Source organism: Doryrhamphus excisus, chromosome 21, assembly GCF_030265055.1.
Source record: "Doryrhamphus excisus isolate RoL2022-K1 chromosome 21, RoL_Dexc_1.0, whole genome shotgun sequence".
Lineage (NCBI taxonomy): Eukaryota > Metazoa > Chordata > Actinopteri > Syngnathiformes > Syngnathidae > Doryrhamphus > Doryrhamphus excisus.
The window spans coordinates 765,714-785,003 of NC_080486.1; the positions used below are offsets into that span (position 1 = coordinate 765,714).

Here is a 19,290-nt window from a genome sequence, read left to right on the forward strand (position 1 = left end):
GATTAGCCCAGTGTGATCCACGCTGATCCCCTGGCAAACGCCCACCTCACCTTCTGGCAACTAGGACCAAAAACACTTCCTTCCTTCAGGACGACATCCTCTTTTATTCGGATAAATTATGAATTTGAATCATATTTAAATGTTTTTCCTCAATTCCAATCAGACGCAATTCCAATTTTCTTCATAATTTCATCACAAGTATTTGAGTCCTTGACCCTACACTTAACTTCCCAAACTGTGCGGCAGATTCAGAATTTCTGCGTTTATTTGAGACATTTTACAGATTAAAATATAAAATAAACTTCCTGAAATTAAAAATGTGAATCAGTTTTTTTTGCAGAATAATTCTAAAGATGCCACCCTCTTTATGTGGTGTGTTCATTTTATGGCATCTTTCCTTGGCTACTTTTCATTTTTTTTATGTTTTCTGACATTTCGATGAGATGGAATTCTAAGGAATTCTAACCCTGATGAATTGTATTTATTAGAGTATTTCATGTATAACGGTACCACATGAAGTACTACACTCTCAACCTCCCCAACTGTGCAGCAGTCTCCTAATTTCCTCCATTTATTCAGATTCAAATATCAGCTAAAATACCCCAATTGGGAAAAATACCCCAATCCAATGTTTGATTGCGGAATAGCTTCATGTGGCCTTTGCCCGTTTTATACCTTTCTTTGACCTATCTAGCAGGCCTTTCTTTGTCATTTTTATGTCTTCCAACCTTCCCAATCGTATTTAATCCCAACCAGAAGCACTTCCCTCCTCATAGCTGAGCAACTCTATCAGAGTATTTTCTGTATAACCTTGCCACATGAAGTACTCTCAACCTTCCGAACTGCAGCAGGCTGAACGTGTGTTTTTGTTTCGGCTTTTAAGCCATTTTTCACATTAGAAAATGAACTAAAAATAATCCCTGAATGATCAAGCTTCTACCCTTTTTATGTTGTTTGCCTTTCATGGCAGCTTTTCCTTCGTTATGTCCTCCTAATTCTCCTTTCATTCCCAACACGTTCCTCTGCAGACTACCATGTATTTCATGTCAAAATGGAAGCGTTGTAGGAATGGATGCGGTTCATAATAAAGACCACATCAGGTCTCTCTGCAACCCTTCACTGCAGATGCACATCACATTCTGACGTCTCCCTCATAATCCGAACATGGAATCATCCCAAGTGTTTATTCTGCAGAACTCGGGTCTTGTTGATTGTTTACGTCTGCTGATTGTCTCTTTGTGTCCACGGCATTGATCTCATCTCCTCTGCAGACAAATGTGGAGGCAACATCCGAATCTCCAACGCCAACTACCTCACCTCTCCCGGGTACCCCATGTCTTACGCCTCCTCTCAGCGCTGCACGTGGGTGATCACGGCCCCCGGCCCCCACCAGCGGATCCTCATCAACTTCAATCCACATTTTGACCTGGAGGACCGGGAGTGCAAGTAGGTTCCTTCTACACTTGCTTGTATGCTTCATGGAAGCTTCGGAGGAGCTGAACAAGTCAGCCTGGGTGTGAGAAATATTGCGTCAACATGTGACAGCTAAAAGTGTGAGAGCAGGATTGATGAGCGTTCCTTTGTTTGGGACCTCCTATGTCTGTTGGACGTGGAACTATGCCATCTAGCGTTCATGGAGGGTACTACCACGACACCCGAGCCACCGCTCCCTGGAGTGGCTCACAAAGAAGGTCTCAGCAGGGCTACTTTCTTTGTGGAATGTTCTCACCTCACGTCTTTGCCGAAAATCACTTGCTGTACTTTTAGTGTAGTGGACAATGGAATCATCGATCAGAAAATAAAAAAGAAACTTTGTATGGATACTCTGTAGTTGGCTTTCCAGCGATACAGGATGTGGAAGATGGATGATATTTCATCAAAAGAAACAAAGGAAGAGCGTGGCGTTATGTCCGTGCCTTATAAGGGCGTACTCGGGCTGGACGAGGGTGCCATCCTGATGCATTTCTACTTCTATTCTGCAGTATTACTGCACATTTTCTAGCACTAACCCTTTCCGGTATTAGTGGGATTTGTTGTTATTGTTCCGGGTGGCTGGCGGCCGTTATTGATGACACGCGAGAGGAGCGATTGCGTGAATAAAATAGCACATCCTCACTAAGGGCCATGAATGTACCTGGGATCACTGGGAGTCACTTTGATTGTTATCATGGAAGGTGGCGGTTAGCACGAAGAACTAGCGAGGAGCGATCGCATTGCAGGCGGTCCCGGGGCTCCGTATGATGAATCGGCGGCGAACGGGGGATCCAGTCAATGGACAGCTATGATTGGCTGGTGAAGTGGTGAGCCTCCCGCCCACCAAAGGCGGCCAACCTGCTGTCAGATGTTGAAGCCGATGAAACGAGAGACAGTAATGTGATGAGTCTTTGTCATTGTGGCTGCCCCCGAGGTGAGCCGTGCCTTGCTGGGCTGCCTTGCTCTGATTGCCCGTGTGTGTGTGTGTGTGTGTGTGGTTTTTGTGTGTGTGTGTGCGTGGTTCAATGCGCGTGTCGGAGCCTCTACCCCGTTCTGTCTCAGCTGTTTGTTTACGCTGCAGGGCTCAGGAGAGTACAGGGCTTTGCCGGATCCTCTTACTGTATCCCCACTCCTAAAATCCTGGACCCACTCCTCCTTTGTCCCTCCTTGAATGGCTCCTGGATCTGTTTCCCAATCCTGCATTTTAGCCCCCCTTCAGATTCATGGCTGCGCGTCTTTTAAAGACTGGAGGATTCTTCCATGGGGTCCCATTTCAGTGCCAGAGGAACCATAAAACTGTCCAAAAGAGCGGGGGGGGGGGGGGGCGGGACAATGCGAGTACTAATCAAATTAGTGAGGAATGAATTTCCTGTGTTTAAAAATACAAGCGGTGGAAAATGAAAGCTCGTGGAAGACGCCTTTGCAGGAAGGCAAGACGGTGGGATTTGAAGGGACTTTGTTCAGAAAAAGTACAGATGTCTTTTTATCTTATCTTATCGACGCCGATACGTTTGTGTTCAGGAGATGGTACTGATATTTACTTTGTCTAGTTTGTGCCCCCCCCCCTGGAGGCGAGAAGGACTGGAGCGAATTAGGATGTGAGCAAGTGTACTAGTTGAGTCCTAATGAAATATCCCAACTACTACCAGGAGTATAGAGCGGAGGCATCCACCTGCTGTCGCCCAGCAAGGTGAACGTTTGACTGACCCCCCCAGAATATGGCATGTTTAATCGTGCAGATAGAAGACAAAAAGTTGAACATGTTCCCGTTCTTAAAGCACACAGACCCCAGACGCCTGAACGTCAACAAAATGTGCTTGACATGTGTTCATCCGGCATCAAAGGACCAACTTGTGTGTTTTGTTCTTCTTGGGCTCATACAAGAACAACAACTTTCACCAGAAGTTGAGGCTCTCTTCCGATGTGCCATTTCATCGCTGCATAGTTTGGACTTTAAGAAAGTAGCATGCTTCCACATGAGTGGCTATATTTACATAGCAAGTGGCGGTTTGTCATACAGAATAACCTTGGCAGGGTTTGTTTTTGTTTGTTTTGTTGTTTTCAGCATTAATGGGGGCCGTTTGCTGCCAGTCCATTTCAACAATTTGGACGTAAAACGTCAAATGTTGCAATGGCCTACACACACGATGGGATCGAACCAGCAACCATCCGCTTGACTTGAGAATAGAAGCAGAATGTTACAGGTTAATCTCTCATGTGTTGCTGCTCTTTCTACGCTTGTGATGATCACGAAGATGAAAAAGTGAAAAGCATCGTGACTCCACCTTCATCAGGAGTTAGTTGGTGTTAGTCATGTACCGCCAGATACCGTTACCACATCAGTACTTTAAAACATCATCAGGAGTTAGTTGGTGTTATTCATGAACCGCCAGATATCGTTACCACATCTGTACTTTAAAGCTTCATCAGGAGTTAGTTGGTGTTATTCATGAACCGCCAGATACCGTTACCACATCAGTACTTTAAAACATCATCAGGAGTTAGTTGGTGTTATTCATGAACCGCCAGATATCGTTACCACATCTGTACTTTAAAGCTTCATCAGGAGTTAGTTGGTGTTATTCATGAACCGCCAGATACTGTTACCACATCAGTACTTTAAAACTTCATCAGGAGTTAGTTGGTGTTGTTCATGTACCACCCGATACCGTTCCCACATCAGTACTTTAAAACATCATCAGGAGTTAGTTGGTGTTATTCATGTACCGCCAGATACCGTTACCACATCGGTACTTTAAAACTTCATCAGGAGTTAGTTGGTGTTATTCATGTACCGCCAGATACCGTTACCACATCGGTACTTTAAAACTTCATCAGGAGTTAGTTGGTGTTATTCATGTACCGCCCGATACCGTTACCACATCAGTACTTTAAAACTTCATTAGAGTTAGTTGGTGTTATTCATGTACCGCCAGATACCGTTACCACATCAGTACTTTAAAACTTCATCAGGAGTTAGTTGGTGTTATTCATGTACTGCCAGATACCGTTACCACATCAGTACTTTAAAACTTCATCAGGAGTTAGTTGGTGTTATTCATGTACCGCCAGATACCGTTACCACATCAGTACTTTAAAACTTCATTAGAGTTAGTTGGTGTTATTCATGAACCGCCAGATACCGTTACCACATCGGTACTTTAAAACTTCATTAGAGTTAGTTGGTGTTATTCGTGTACCGCCAGATACCGTTACCACATCAGTACTTTAAAACTTGATTAGAGTTAGTGGGTGTTATTCATGTACCGCCAGATACCGTTACCACATCTGTACTTTAAAACTTCATTAGAGTTAGTTGGTGTTAGTCATGTACCGCCAGATACCGTTACCACATCAGTACTTTAAAACTTCATTAAAGTTAGTTGGTGTTATTCATGTACCGCCAGATACCGTTACCACATCTGTACTTTAAAACTTCATTAGAGTTAGTTGGTGTTAGTCATGTACCGCCAGATACCGTTACCACATCAGTACTTTAAAACTTCATTAAAGTTAGTTGGTGTTATTCATGTACCGCCAGATACCGTTACCACATCTGTACTTTAAAACTTCATTAGAGTTAGTTGGTGTTAGTCATGTACCGCCAGATACCGTTACCACATCAGTACTTTAAAACTTCATTAAAGTTAGTTGGTGTTATTCATGTACCGCCAGATACCGTTACCACAAGGGTACTTTGATGCCGGCATGGAAAGCAGGGCTGTCCTGACCTCAAAATCTTTCTATTTTTAACCCGACGTTTCATTTTTAATGGTTTTCTAATGGAGTGGTTTCCATGAGCGCCACATGACTTTCCAGCGTGTGTGGTCCGCCGTTAGAATCAGCCAGTTGAACCAGCAAGTCGTGTAATTTGTCACATGGGCGGCGGTACTGTAGTATACTGCTTGTGCTTTTGTAAACTCCAAATCAGCCTTGATTCATCCTGGAAAGTGATGAGAGCCAGAATGGCCGCCTTATCTGATAGACTGGCAGAGTGGGTGGAGGCGGCGGAGACGTTGAGGGGGGGTGCGACAATGCATGCTTCAATGCACTGCCTTTGCAATCTAATTAGCGGGCAAATGGAACACACATGCACCACATGTTCCCCAACATGGCCGTTATCAGCAAAGCAAACAAGAAGCACTCACAGCACACAAAAAAAAACATAGTCTGAATGAATTGGTGGTGTCGTGCGTGCACGCTACCTTTGTCGGGTTTGTTTGGGGAAGTGCACGGGCCCTTATCCTTGGAGGAGGGGGAGGAAAACACTTCATCACAGAGATAAGGAGACCAAGCAAGCCCTGCGATTGTGAATGCGCGGCGTGTTTACCTTTCACGTAGCGTTGTCGACTTTCACAGAGCGGAGCTTGAGGGGACGACCCTCTTGCAGGAAATGAAGTTTGAGGCACGGCCAACATTAGCAGGGGGAGTATTTCAGCCAGAAAAAGTCAGGGTTCTCCAAAGTTTTTTTTTTTATTGGCCGGCAGCAAAAATGGAAAAATGATCTGTAATTTTTCAAGGATCAATTTGTCAGCATAATGTCATATATTCTAATATTCATAATAAACAACAAAGTAGTCGTTTTTGGAAAATTAGGCTGCATTAAAAGTCCAAGACGAAAAGAAAAGAAAAAGTTATAATTTTGCATGGATAAACTTGGTACAAAACAAATATTTGTTTAATTTGTAATGAGAAATAAAAGTAAAGTAAAATAAAAGTAATAATATGGGAGTAAATTCAAATATGACAATAAAGTCATAATATTATGAAAATGAAATGTACAAGGCTTAATTAAGAGAAACATAAAAACATTTGGAAAATATAATGGTGGAAAAAAGAGCAAAGTGTGAAGTCGATATGAATTATGGGCTTTTTGACTCGTATGACAAAGAAGGTGAAATGTTTATCATTTCTTGGTATACTACATAACAACATAACTACAGTACTTATGTATCTGTATATCAATATCCATGTGGCAAAGTTGCATCCTTTCATTTTTCCTGGCTGTAAAATACTTGCCCCCCCCCCCCCAAAAAAAATGGATGAGCCCACCTTTTCTACCTGCTGCCTGCACCCTAGATCTATAGATCTATGTGAGATAGACCACAGTTGTGTTTTTGTAGTCGTATTTTCTGCTGAAAAAGTCTGCTCATGTTTAACCGATACAACACTTTCTATCTTCCATCTGTAGCTGCAGGCTGTTCAGAGTTGCCCCCCCCCCCGCTGAGTCACGAAAAGCAGCTTTGGATACATATGATCCTGGCAGAGCTCCTGAATCATTGATTACATCACATTTGCTGACCATTCCCCAAAACAATGTCTTGTCAGACTCAATTGGAGCCGGACAGCCGGTCGGTCTACGATGACACCATTTCTTTTATGGGGGGGTTGGACCCCGTGGAGAAAAATTCTCCGAAGTGTCCTTGCAGTAGATGAGGGGGTTGTCTGAGATATATGGCAGGGTGGTACGAGGGGAGTTATTTGAAGAATGCTTCTCTCAAGCAGCCTTTTGTGTGGGCCAGGAAGACCAAAGCTTCCCGCCTCGCCACGGTTCAAAAGTCCGCAAGAGCCCCCCTGCCTTCAGGTGCCTGTAACTCAAAGCACCCTTTCCTCCGTTTAATTGTAGTCCTCCTATTACTCTGGTCTCCTGCCGTGATGCTCCCGTGGAGCTGCTCGGCATGCTGGGAAGGCCACCGCGCGCTGCTGTGCGTGGATCCCGCCCCTCCTGGTGTTCCCGACCAGGTTGGGACTCCGCTGCCCAGGAAGGGGAGGGGCAGGGTATTACTGTACCCTCCAGCTATTGTTAGCTCTTCCTTTGACATCTGCCATGCCGCTCACCGGGAGAGACGTCTGTCCTGGGAAGTGAGAGTTCTGAGGACGGGAGGGGCTTTGGGCCACGCGCCCCTCTTGAGCCTTTCCAGCCCCCCAACTTCATGATAGAGGGAGGTGCAGCTTCACAGCTTGTCACTCCACCACCCTGCGCCCCCCGTTCAAACCAACTAATAACTAAGACGTGGTCTCATCATGGTAGACTTGTCACCCCCTCCCTTGCAGTAGTGTTACGCAATATTTTAGGTAGAATTTCAGTCCCCGCATGGCTAGAGATGACCAACATAAACTCCATGCCATTTCTCATGTTGCTGCCCTCGTCCGTGTCTGCGTTGCATCCATGGAGTATATGCTGAGGGAAAGCAGCAGATCTAATTAGGATGGAAGTACGATGGAACATTGGCCATGTTTTATTTCAGTCCGAGACTGAAGTTGTTGCCACGGGGGTGTCCTTTCAGAGGTGGGGACGTCTTCATGGAAACCATGCGTGGCTGCGTTTGATCACGATGGAAATGAACCCGCACACACAAAGTAGCCATCCGCTTGTTCGCTCCTCGGCGCTCCTGAAACTTTCCACTTAACTTCAAACTTATCCCTTCTGAATGCAAACTGAACGAGGAAGAGTAGCCGATGAAGGCCGACGAACGCTGCGGTGCTTCTAAATGTGCTCACCTTATCAATTAAACAGGAGGAGGAGAAGAGTCGGGCATCCAGAAAGGCGTTGACCTTCACTCCCATTACTCTTTCTTCATCACTTCAAACATAAAAGGTTGTTCCCTGGCTAATGAGCAGGATTAAAGCCGCCCGGCCCAGAAAGCGTGCCGCCGTGCGTATGACCGTGGGTGCTTTTTAAAAACGGCTGCTGGAGTGTTTCACCTTGGCTGCGACTTGGAAGGGCAGCCTGATTGAAAAGCTTTCTGGCTGTGGCATCTGCCATCCTCCCTGCTGCTCCGCCACCGCTTTGATTCATGCACAACCTGACCACAAGCGGGAGGTGAGCCACTCTGCCTCGCCGCGGGAGGAGGAACGCTGCACAGCGGAAGAATATCGGAAAGGGGGAGCGACGAGGGGGGCAGCGTTCATAAATAACCTTCTGCATTCCGAGTCTGTGTTTGGTTCTTCTTCTGCGTGTAGGAAGTCGCCAGTCATGTTTGCCAGGGATGGAATGTTGCTAAGATGTCAGCACGCTGCTGATTAATTCCCGTTCCCTTTCATCTTATTTGACTTGTTCCCAGCTCCAAACCAAAGCAGGCCTGCATGGAAGTCTCCTCTGGAAGAAGCAGCTCTTTAAATGACTTGGAGATGTTTCTTTTCATTCCAAATGATTTTCAAATATTGTATCCACCTCAAGGAATTCTTATTATGGGTCTGCCTCTTGTCAGGACTGTTGGACTTACCCGCTCCATCGAATGTGGTCTCAACTCGTAGAAGTCTCATTTAATGCGACCTGAATGCTGCGTTCCTAATAATGTGGCCCTTTTCAGCCTGGTCATCAGCTACATTGCCGTGGTTACATAAACTATTACTCGAATCAGTAAGGCCATCAAGACCCTCACTATGGTGGGGGGGGGTATGCTGGAGCCTATCCCAGCTGTCTTCAGGCGGGGTCCACCCTGGATCAATCACAGGGCACATATAGACAAACAACCATAACGTGTTTTTGGGATGGGGGAAGGGGGCGAGGGGTGTTGTCCAGCAATTTAACCGTAATTGCATAGTTTGATTTTGATTGAAGTGGCGCCCGTTTGTTTCCAGAGGTCCCCAAAGGGGGGGGTGGCACAGCAGCGATGCAAACACTAGTGTGAAATGGAGTTGCTTTGCAGGGACGTAAGAGGGTCGGCAGGGAGAAAATGAAACCCGGGTCTCTTGTGTCTCAGACCCAGATCCCCGGGGTCGTTTGGGGCTACTGTGTTTTCACACAGCAGGCTCCGATGCGCCGGCGGTTGTCCTCCACTCAACGTGGCGTAACTCGGCCACAGGACAAGCAGACAGTGATTGATGGGGCGGTAGCCTGCTACGCTCTGATTGAGTTGGAGCCACTCACAATCTCTCGCTTTGTTTGCTCCTTGCTTGATCTCGCCTCACTTAAGTGCTCCTTTCTTTTCCACTGCAGCTGCTCACTTTGTTTTTACGGCCTTATGTCTTTTGGTGAACCGCAGCAAATGTGTGGATAAAAAAAAGGACTTTAAATTCAACATCGGAGCAACATTGTGTTGCCTCCTTGGGCGGTGGAAGCTTATACCCGATAGTATCATCAATACTAAAGTTTTTTGAAGCTTTTTCTCCTGATGTACTATTTATTTATTAAGGTTTGGAATGTCCAAGTGTTTCAATGCATGCTCAATAAATGTTGAAAGATGAAACATGTACATAAACAGTCTAGCTTTCCCCCTTCCTGTAAAGAACCAGTGGTATCCTGTCCTGCATCCATGTTGGATATTTTAAAGCTAGAAGTGTAAAGCCACAACAATCCCACACTCCCACACAAGACGCTTTCTCATGGCCTGACCGTCTACCGCAGTCCCGGCCAAGTGTCCTCATGTCCGTCCAGATGACCCGGTCACGGAGAAACAAGCCCAGACTGATCTCTGATACGCCCACCTTTTCCTTCATGCAGACTCCAAAGAGCAGACTAAGTGCAAACCTGGTTTGTTTCCACCGTGAGGACATCGGTTAGGAAGTACTGGTCCAGTGTGGCAGTGGAATAGTCTCCACTAGAAATATCCACATATGAAGATGGTTTCTCTCCAGGCGTATATCTTTTTGTACGAACGTTGTAAGACCAAAGACCATCAAAGTACCGACCTTGCGTTCCATGCCGGCTTCGTATGACGGTTCCAAGAACTGGGCATGATGTTTGTGTATACCTGTGGCGTAAGATCTAGTTAGTTGGTGTTCATATTTGTATTAGTATTTGTTGAGGTGGGAAAAGTATTTGTATTGGAGTAAAATATGCTGGAACATATTTCTAAGATTTATGCTGGAAGCCAACTGTCATCTCCATCTCGACATTCTTTTGTTCCTCTCAACCGACGCCTTCACTATCTTTCTCTCAAAAGGTCCTTGAAAGCACCCCAAGCCACCCACAACACCCCCTTGTCCTTCCTGCCCATTGTGCCAGGAGAGATTTCAACAGCACCCAACAGCCTCTCCCTCCCGTTGACCTCGGTTTCAACTCACCCCCCTCCCCCCCCTCGCACCCCCAGCCTGTACTTTGAGCAAGGCACGTTCTCCACAGCTGCATTACCTCCATGGAGCGTGGCTGAGCGTGAACAAGCAGGAGAAGTCATAGGGAGGATCTAATGTGTATCTTTGGTGATTTCACCAAACGTTCAAGTCTGGTATCGACTGGAAGAGAAGATCCAGATCCTGAGGAGGCTGATGGTTTATGTCACCCCCACATTTCATTCGATTGATTTGATAATCCTGCATTTTGGTGATCATGATTGGCTTTCACTAGATTGTGTTCATGCTGACCGCGTGAGGCTTGGGTTGGGCTAACCCGAACCCGAACCCGAAGCCTCCATTGAATGGTTAGATGTCTTCAGGAGTGATGACATAAAAGCTGGATGACACAAGCATCGGCGTTAGCCTCCACGCTCCCCTCTCGCCCTGTTATTTCTACCCTTGACCTCTCATTGCGGCAACAATGGCCAATCATCTGGGTCGTGTCAGCCAACCCCGGGGAGAGTGCTCTCTTTGCTCACCTCAGCCTGCCCCTCTCTCCCGTGCAATCACAGATCCTCTCAAGTGTCAAGGTGGGACAAATGGGAGCTATTCCCGCCCGTAATGGACCCCAGAAGGGGGGCGGCGCTGCTCTTTGCCTCTCATTTCTTTGGTCATATCTCTTTGAGCAACAGTATTCCTTTCAACTCTTCAGCTTATTCATATTTTCTTCTTAATGTCGTGCATTAATGTGTTTAAAATAAATAGGATACAAATAAACATTGTATAAGATACCAGTAACGGGGGTGGGGGGGCATGATTCTAATAGTTTTTTGTCCTAATGTCATTTTTGCGGAGCTGAGGTCACATGAGAAGAAAATAGTGTATTACTGTTCCGGATTGTACTTTACACAATGACATAACACATCCAGTCATTGTGCCTCAGTGCAGCCGTAGAATGGATGCATTCACCATTCACACGCGGCGTTAACCTGCACTGTGCTCCCTTGTGGCAGAAAAGTCCCCTTGTCGGCGGCAGGCCATATATCTAAATAAAGGATGACTGTGGACGTTGCATACTGAGGCCGCAGGCCCATAATGGAGTCTAAATAGCCAAATTCATTAATGGGATTGTTGTCGGCAACAGATCACATGACGGCGTAATTAGTAGGACGGCTAATGGATGGAGGCCCGTCACATCCATCAGTGGTAATTATGGGTCAGCATGCGGGGCACTGCCCTTCTTAATAGTCCTCATACTTATTGTTATGGGCCTGCACGCGGAGCGCATTTTATCTTAATAGTCCTCATACTTATTGTTATGGGCCTGCACGCGGAGCGCATTATATCTTAATAGTCCTCATACTTATTGTTATGGGCCTGCATGTGAAGTGCATTATATCTTAATAGTCCTCATACTTATTGTTATGGGCCTGCACGTGGAGTGCATTATATCTTAATAGTCCTCATTGTTATGGGCCTGCACTTGAAGTACATAACATCTTAATATTCCTCATACTTATTGTTATGGGCCTGCACGCGGAGCGCATTATATCTTAATAGTCCTCATACTTATTATAATGGGCCTGCACGCAGAGCGCATTATATCTTAATAGTACTCATACTTATTGTTATGGGCCTGCACGCAGAGCGCATTATATCTTAATAGTACTCATACTTATTGTTATGGGCCTGCACGCGGAGTGCATTATATCTTAATAGTCCTCATACTTGTTATGGGCCTGCACGCGGAGCGCATTATATCTTAATAGTCCTCATACTTATTGTTATGGGCCTGCATGTGAAGTGCATTATATCTTAATAGTCCTCATACTTATTGTTATGGGCCTGCACGTGGAGTGCATTATATCTTAATAGTCCTCATTGTTATGGGCCTGCACTTGAAGTACATAACATCTTAATATTCCTCATACTCATTATTATGGGCCTGCCTGCAAAGTACAGGCCCATTCAAAATGTCAGTGTCGATTTCACTGGTGCCAATTGCTGGTTGGGGATATGCTCACCACAAAAAGCATCTAAATGAATGTATATGTAGTGTATCTAAAAGTGAAAGTAGCCATATTGGGGGCGTCAACCTCATGGAGGACAGCTGTGCCCCTTATCTTTCCATCCATCCTTGTGGTGAGCGGGGTCATCACGCCCTCATTCCCGCACTGACGAGGAACCACTTCTAAGCCCATCGGCTCTGATTGGTGGGTGTTTTATCCCGCCGTGTACTTTTCCACATGCGGATATGCCACTTGGGTTTGGGAGGGGGCACATTTTGTAACGTCAACTTGACTGGAGAATGATGACAATAATAAGCTATTATTATACAGTATAAACATTTGATTAATTTGTGTATGTGATGTAAAAGTACTTCAAAAAACTTCTAAAAATGCAAGTTGCCAAGGTTAAAATAGTTTGGAGACACCTTCTCATGCAACAACATGGTAAAGTGTCGCCAATCTTTTGACTGGGGCTTGTGTTTGATTTCTTAGGGGAAAAATGATGTAATTTTTGTACATTTTGGGTTTTGACAGACCCTTTGGAACGGATTCATGACAAAAAGTAGGAGTCCACTGTATTTGGTTTTACTAACAACCATTTGTTTTTAATTTAACAATATAGAAATGTACTATTATGAAGGAAATAATACATTTATAATACATTTATTCCATCTGACGACATTTGAGAAAAATAAAGTCAATACTGCAAAACAAAGTCAAATAAAACAAAAACTACTTTAGGCTTCCAAATACTTTGGCCTTTTCTCTTGTGGACAAGAAGTGATTCCTTGAGATTGTAAACAGTATGAACACAGATATTTGTGAAGTATCCATGTCATCATGCTAGCATACTGATCCCATCCCTGGTGTAGGTCTATCCTATCCATGTACACATGGCTTCCACGCCGCCTTCACGGAGGCCATCCCTGCTCGCCAGCTGAGGATATTTCCATGGGAAAGCTGCAGGACGTCCAAATGTTGCATTGTTAGGCCGTGGGCTTTGTTGCCGTCTTATACTAACGTTCTTGTCCAGTGCCGGCCATTGCTTTCTCTCTCCATGCGCCTGCAGAAAGACGACAGGCCTAATATGTTTGAGCCGGCGGAGCGAAGGTGGTGGAGAATTACTTTCACCCCTAACTCCTCCTGAGCAGGCCTTCTTTTTTCACTTGAGCAATGCTCACCTTCATCGTGCTGTGGTGAGCCGTAAGAAGAACGGCCGTGGTGGTGCAATGAAGACCCTGAGAGGTTCCACTTGGCAGGATGGAGGAGGTTGTTTCTCGTCTGCTGACAGATAAGGCCGATCAATGGCCGCCGTGGTTTGGAAAGACCCGGGTTGTGTACGTGTGTAAACGGCGCTAGATCAGACAGGAGAGGCTGTTTGGAGGCGTTCAAGCAATGCCGCTATGATGTCTTCCAGATGTGAAGAGCATCAGCATGTTGGCAAAGACCGGAACCACTGATGGAGAAGTACTGGTCTATCTGACACCCCCCCCTCACGGCCGCATGAAGACATTTGGAGAACACTGGCTTCTTCAATCTTCAATTGAGGCTGTTTTTTACAGTGTGGTTGTGCAGCCATTTTTTCATCTATTCAGAAAATGAGGACATGTCAGTGTTGTCCGATGCCTGGGGCCGTGGATGGTTGTCTTTTGGAGTCCTAAGCTCCAACCCTTCGGCCGTAAGAAGCATTGCTTTGACATGGAATTTGCCTTGTCATTGTCAGGAGAGGCGAGGTGCACTGTATTCGGGCACATGCTCCGAGCGGCCACTGTGCTGCCACAGAGGTCTCTGGCAAACCTGTTTCCGACACCGCCGCACTGGCGTTTCAGGTGGCTAAGGTTTTGTGCGTGCTCCGTAGGTTTTCTTTTCCCCTCATCGTGGAACATTTGGTACAAGCAGCACTCGGAATGTCTTGGAGTCTTGGAAATGTAATGTTTGCTTACAAGTGAACTCAGGGGATTCTTTAATGTTGGTATTTATGAGTATGACCCCAATACGCTCATGTTGGCCCATAGTTATTGGGCACCCCAGTTACCACTTCTCCTCATATCTGGACTTTCTTCTTGTTGTTGGATTGTGTTTTTGGAATGTGCAGCGGTTCATCCATCCTTTCATCTTCCGCTTCTCTTTCGGGTCTCGGGGTGCAGCGATCGATAAAACAAAATGGCCAAACGTTGGGCACCCCAGTCGTTGAGGATTGGGAACTTTAAGAGTAAATTTGCCAACAAACACGAAGTCGAAGGAATGATAATTCAAGAACTGGTGTCCTGAAAGTCTGTTTGTCCATAAATGCCACACAGATTACTTTGCAGGAAGGAGAAGTGACGGCATTATTACACAAGAGGTCAAGTGACATAAATGTGCTGATCAATCATACTATTCTAATCCAAGGAATGTGAAAGAAAATAGCATCATTCCAACCAGAATGATTCCCTGGGTTGAGGGAACCGGGATAGAAGGAATATCTGGAGCCTCCCCGGCCATGAAAGCTCATTACAGCCGAGAAAGGCCGTAAAAAGCGTGTGAGGCTAATAATCTTTTTATTGCCGAGCAGCTGATAAAGAAGCAGAAACAAAGACGTGCTTGAGAACGTTACACGAGTGAAGATGTTCCCACAGCTGCTGGGAACCAAACAAAGAAGGCCGAATGCCGGGACGGGGAAAGAATGAAAATAAGTGAAATGCCAAAAGAAGAAAAGAAAAGAAAAACCAATGACTTTTTACTCCCAAGAGGCCAACCATTTCTATGATAATAAGCCACGCCATTATCGGCTTTACCTTGGACGCTCTCTGCTCCTCCTTGATGCAGACCCTCTTCAGATGCCCTCCATGGGTGCCCAAAGTGCGGCCCGGGGGCCCTGGGCATGTAAAAATAAAGAAGCATGAAGCTGTACTGTAGCATTAGCTTAGCATATGTTGACCTGAGATAGCGTTCAGTATCTTTAATGTCAGCACATCACCCCTGGTAACGCCGTCTTTCGTCAAAAGGACGGTGCAAGAAAGGGCGCATGCAAGTCTGGCCCCCACCGGAGGGATTTAGTAGTCCACCCTGAGCTTTGTTTTGCAATCGCTTGCATTTGGGCGAGTCCAGAATGGCTGAAAAGGCCTTCTGTTTGGACAATAATTTGGGAATCAAGCCCATCTATGAAAATATGCGCCCACAGGGTGTCCAACAAGCATGTCGCTACACTCATTGCAGTACACACAGACTCACAAACGCCGTGTGTGTGTGTGTGTGTAAAGTACTGGCCAAGTATATTTTTGGTTTTCTTTCATCTTTATGCTACAAAAAGGACTTTCTGATAATATTCCGTCACTTTTTTGACTTTTTTTTCCACTTTCATCCTCTTACAAATTGGCATAATTATATTATATATATAATTATATTATATTAAATATATAATTATATTATCCCATAATATTTTGACATTTTTTCTTTTAACATAACTTTGTCTGCAAACTAATTTTCAAAAATTCCAAATATATTTATTGTTTTGTTTTTATATACCTTTTTCATATTTGAACTTTATGCAACAAAATGACATTATTTTTCCACATAATGATAATAATAATTATTATTCTCATGAAGTTGTCATGATAGATGATCATGTTTTTCTGCAAATATTTTCACTTTATTCTCGCAAATTACAGTTGATGTTTCTCTTTGCTGTCTTCAAGGCCGCGCATGTTGGATTAGTATTATTATTTTCTTGATAATACTAATAGTCACAGGGGGCAGCCAAGTGACTTGTACTACGGAAATGCAGTACACATCTGGGAAATGCTGCTACGTTAGGGCTACAAGTGCTGCGATATGTTTTACTCTGCTCTTTTTAATATTTAGCTGCACTAAATCAGGTAAAGTATTCCAAACACATCTGGCTGGGACTGCCAGTGAAATAAATGCTGTTAAATTAAAAGCCGGCTGCCAAAATCAATACCCCTCATGCACACGCTGACAATGGCCGGTGGTCTCAGCCAACCTTAAACAGCCCATGCATCACCCCCCCCCCACACACACCCCCCCAGGTCCTATTTCCAAGCTTCTAAATCTGCTTCTGACTCAATTAGTCTTCCGTTTCCCTCAGGTGGCGGAGATGTAAATTCCACCAGCATGACGTTTTTAGCGCGTGAGCGTCAGGAATAGATTCTACACCTGCTCCTCCGTCGCTGCTGATGAAACGTGCGTGCGCGCGCCACAGAGCAGATAATAATAGCGTATGATAAAGGACATAATGATAATGTAGACGCCTCCTCAACCCCAGACCTGGTTTGTGTGCTGAAGCTCCTGATGTCCTCGCACTAAATGCTGCTTATTACCGTGAAGACGATGCTGCTGAGGCGGAGGAAGGCTTTTAAAGATCCACTCAAGCCATTTCAAGACCAACTCAAAACATTAGAAATTTAAGTCACTAAATTTTTATTATGTTTGTCATGTTCTATTATTCCTGAATGCATCACAGGAGGTCATGGCAGGAAGCATAGCGTTCCATTTCCAGTCCACTCTATTATCCAGTGTTTGGTCTTCTGTCCCACTCTAGGAATGAAAGTGTTTTTCTTGATTTGTCTGAAGCTGCCGCACCTCGTCCCATGTCGTGAGGAAGCTGAAATCGCTAACATCTGGCGTTTCCTCCTCTCAGGTACGACTACGTGGAAGTGAGAGATGGCGTGGACGAAAGCGGGCAGCTGGTTGGGAAGTACTGCGGCAAGATCGCCCCGTCTCCGGTGGTCTCATCGGGGAACCAGCTCTTCATCAAGTTTGTGTCGGATTACGAGACCCACGGGGCGGGTTTCTCCATCCGATACGAGATCTTCAAGACGGGTGAGTGACCCTTCTGTCAGTCGTACAGTCTCGGTGGGGGGAGGCGGGGCCTTCTGCACGCAATCTTCTGCATCGTCTCGTCTTGTGAACCGACTGTCTCGTGACACCTCGAGCAAATACTGTGCCGAGCTCCGTCCCACTGCAACAAAGGGGTGCCATAGGCCATATTTAGTGGGGCGCCCCCTCTTTGGTCATTGTAGCGTTTTCCTCTCTACCACAAGGTCCAACTGGGTGACATTGTGTTCCGTTTCCAGCGCCCAAGACGGGCCTGCAAGACCAAGCTGTAAATGATGTATTTGGAAGATCTCCGTGGGTTTGTCAGAGCCTCCCCTCATTTCCTGCTTTGTTGATGTCTGCAATATGGCAAGCAATATGTTGCATTCACTGCCCCCCCATATGTTCCGTCATGCTGCCATATTGGAAGGTGCGTTGGCATCAGTTGTCAATCGGGCGGCTGCTTAGCGCACGTTAGCTTAACGGCTTTTAGCACAAAGCTCAAAGGGCTCCTAGGTGTTTCCTCGGATAGCTATTTGCCCGTCATCCATGTCCCAACACGGTACTGGCGGATTCCCGAGATGTGAAAGATTCCACTGTACCCTAAAAACGCTGCAATGTGGTCCAGCGTATCGCCGAGCGAATACAACGAAGAGGGAGGAGGGTGAAGACGCATATCTGCAAAGTGACTCGCAGGCAGACTCCACTTTCATTAATTAACCTTAGCGCCAGTCTATGGGACGGCCCCCGTTGCCCCCGAAGACATGATGAATGGTCCCTCAGGGTCCACTCCTTGCTTTTCATCTGCTGGTGCGTGTGTGTGTGTGTGTGTGTGTGTGTGTGTGTGTGTGCACGTCACCAGCTGGTGGATTGTGGATCCATTTAGGAGATCAAAGTGACACTCCATCCCAACACAGACTGATCATGCCTGATCCCCCCCCCCCCCCCCCCCCCCCCGCCCCCCATGATAGACCAGTTAAACCCACACATTCTTGCTTTGATTAGCGTGCTATTTTCCAGTGGTGTCTATTATCATAGATTAGCATTGAAGAAGGGTCGGGGGCCCGCCCGTACTGCAGAGTACATACAGTACACGAGGACATACAAGTAATACTACATTCATGACAATCCAAGTCAGGACTATGCAGCTCAATCCAGATTAGAATCGGTGCTTTTATTATAATAAAATACTGCGAATACTGCGAATACTACCAGAGTTTGCATCCTAGCACAACAAAGGCAAGATTTGGTATGGCTCATGTTTGTGTGTTACTGTAAATGTGTTCTGGTGCCGGACAGGAAGTGACGTCGGGGGTTGGGAGTTGAGTTTTAGCTTGGCTCGGGTTGTGGCTGATATCGTTAAAACCTGCAATAAAGGCCTGTTGTTGCTGTGGCGATCAAGTCTGGTGCTTGTGTGTCACATTACTGACACCTATTGGCCAGTGTAGAGTACTACATACAGTAGCATCACAGGTCTTCTGAATGCCTTATTTTACTTCATCTAATAGCAAACCATATCCAACCCTGAAATACTAGCATGGTTTTTAAACGCGTTAGCTAGTGTGCTACATGTTAGAATGACAAGTACTGTACATGTACATTCTGTACATCCAGAAATATTCATCCGCAGGATGAATTGGGCCGCTGTGGCCCGGTCGCTGCCGTCTCCTCGAAGGTGGCGTTATTTCCACAGTGGACCAAAACCCTCATTAGGCTTCTTCGTGGACTCCGTGGAGCCGCCAGGAATGAGGCCCTGAGATCAATTAAGAGTGCGGCTTCTTTGACGGAGACGGAGAGCGAGGAATCCAAAGCTAGCTGATTAGCACGTCTTATCAAGAAGCGGGGTATTAGCTGGGAAAACATTGTGTTGGCAAACACGTGTAGCGTTAATGATGATGCCAGATGATCTGATAGTGGACGAATTGCAGGCTGGAGCATGCCAATGAAGTCACGTGCAAAGAATGCTGGCGCTTTATTAGTGTGATTACAGGCTTGG

The 19,290-nt window shown here is 45.7% G+C and overlaps 1 protein-coding gene across 10 annotated transcripts in view; it reads left to right on the forward strand.

The window, feature by feature from the left end:
- Positions 1 to 19,290, forward strand: part of nrp1a (neuropilin 1a) — a 123,643-nt gene that overhangs the window by 68,435 nt on the left and 35,918 nt on the right. For all 10 annotated transcript variants that reach the window (XM_058059338.1, XM_058059337.1, XM_058059344.1 and 7 more), the window contains 2 exons: positions 1,272 to 1,446; positions 17,119 to 17,300. In XM_058059338.1, the coding sequence (XP_057915321.1) occupies positions 1,272 to 1,446; positions 17,119 to 17,300 (357 nt within the window). The remainder of the gene's footprint in view (positions 1 to 1,271; positions 1,447 to 17,118; positions 17,301 to 19,290) is intronic.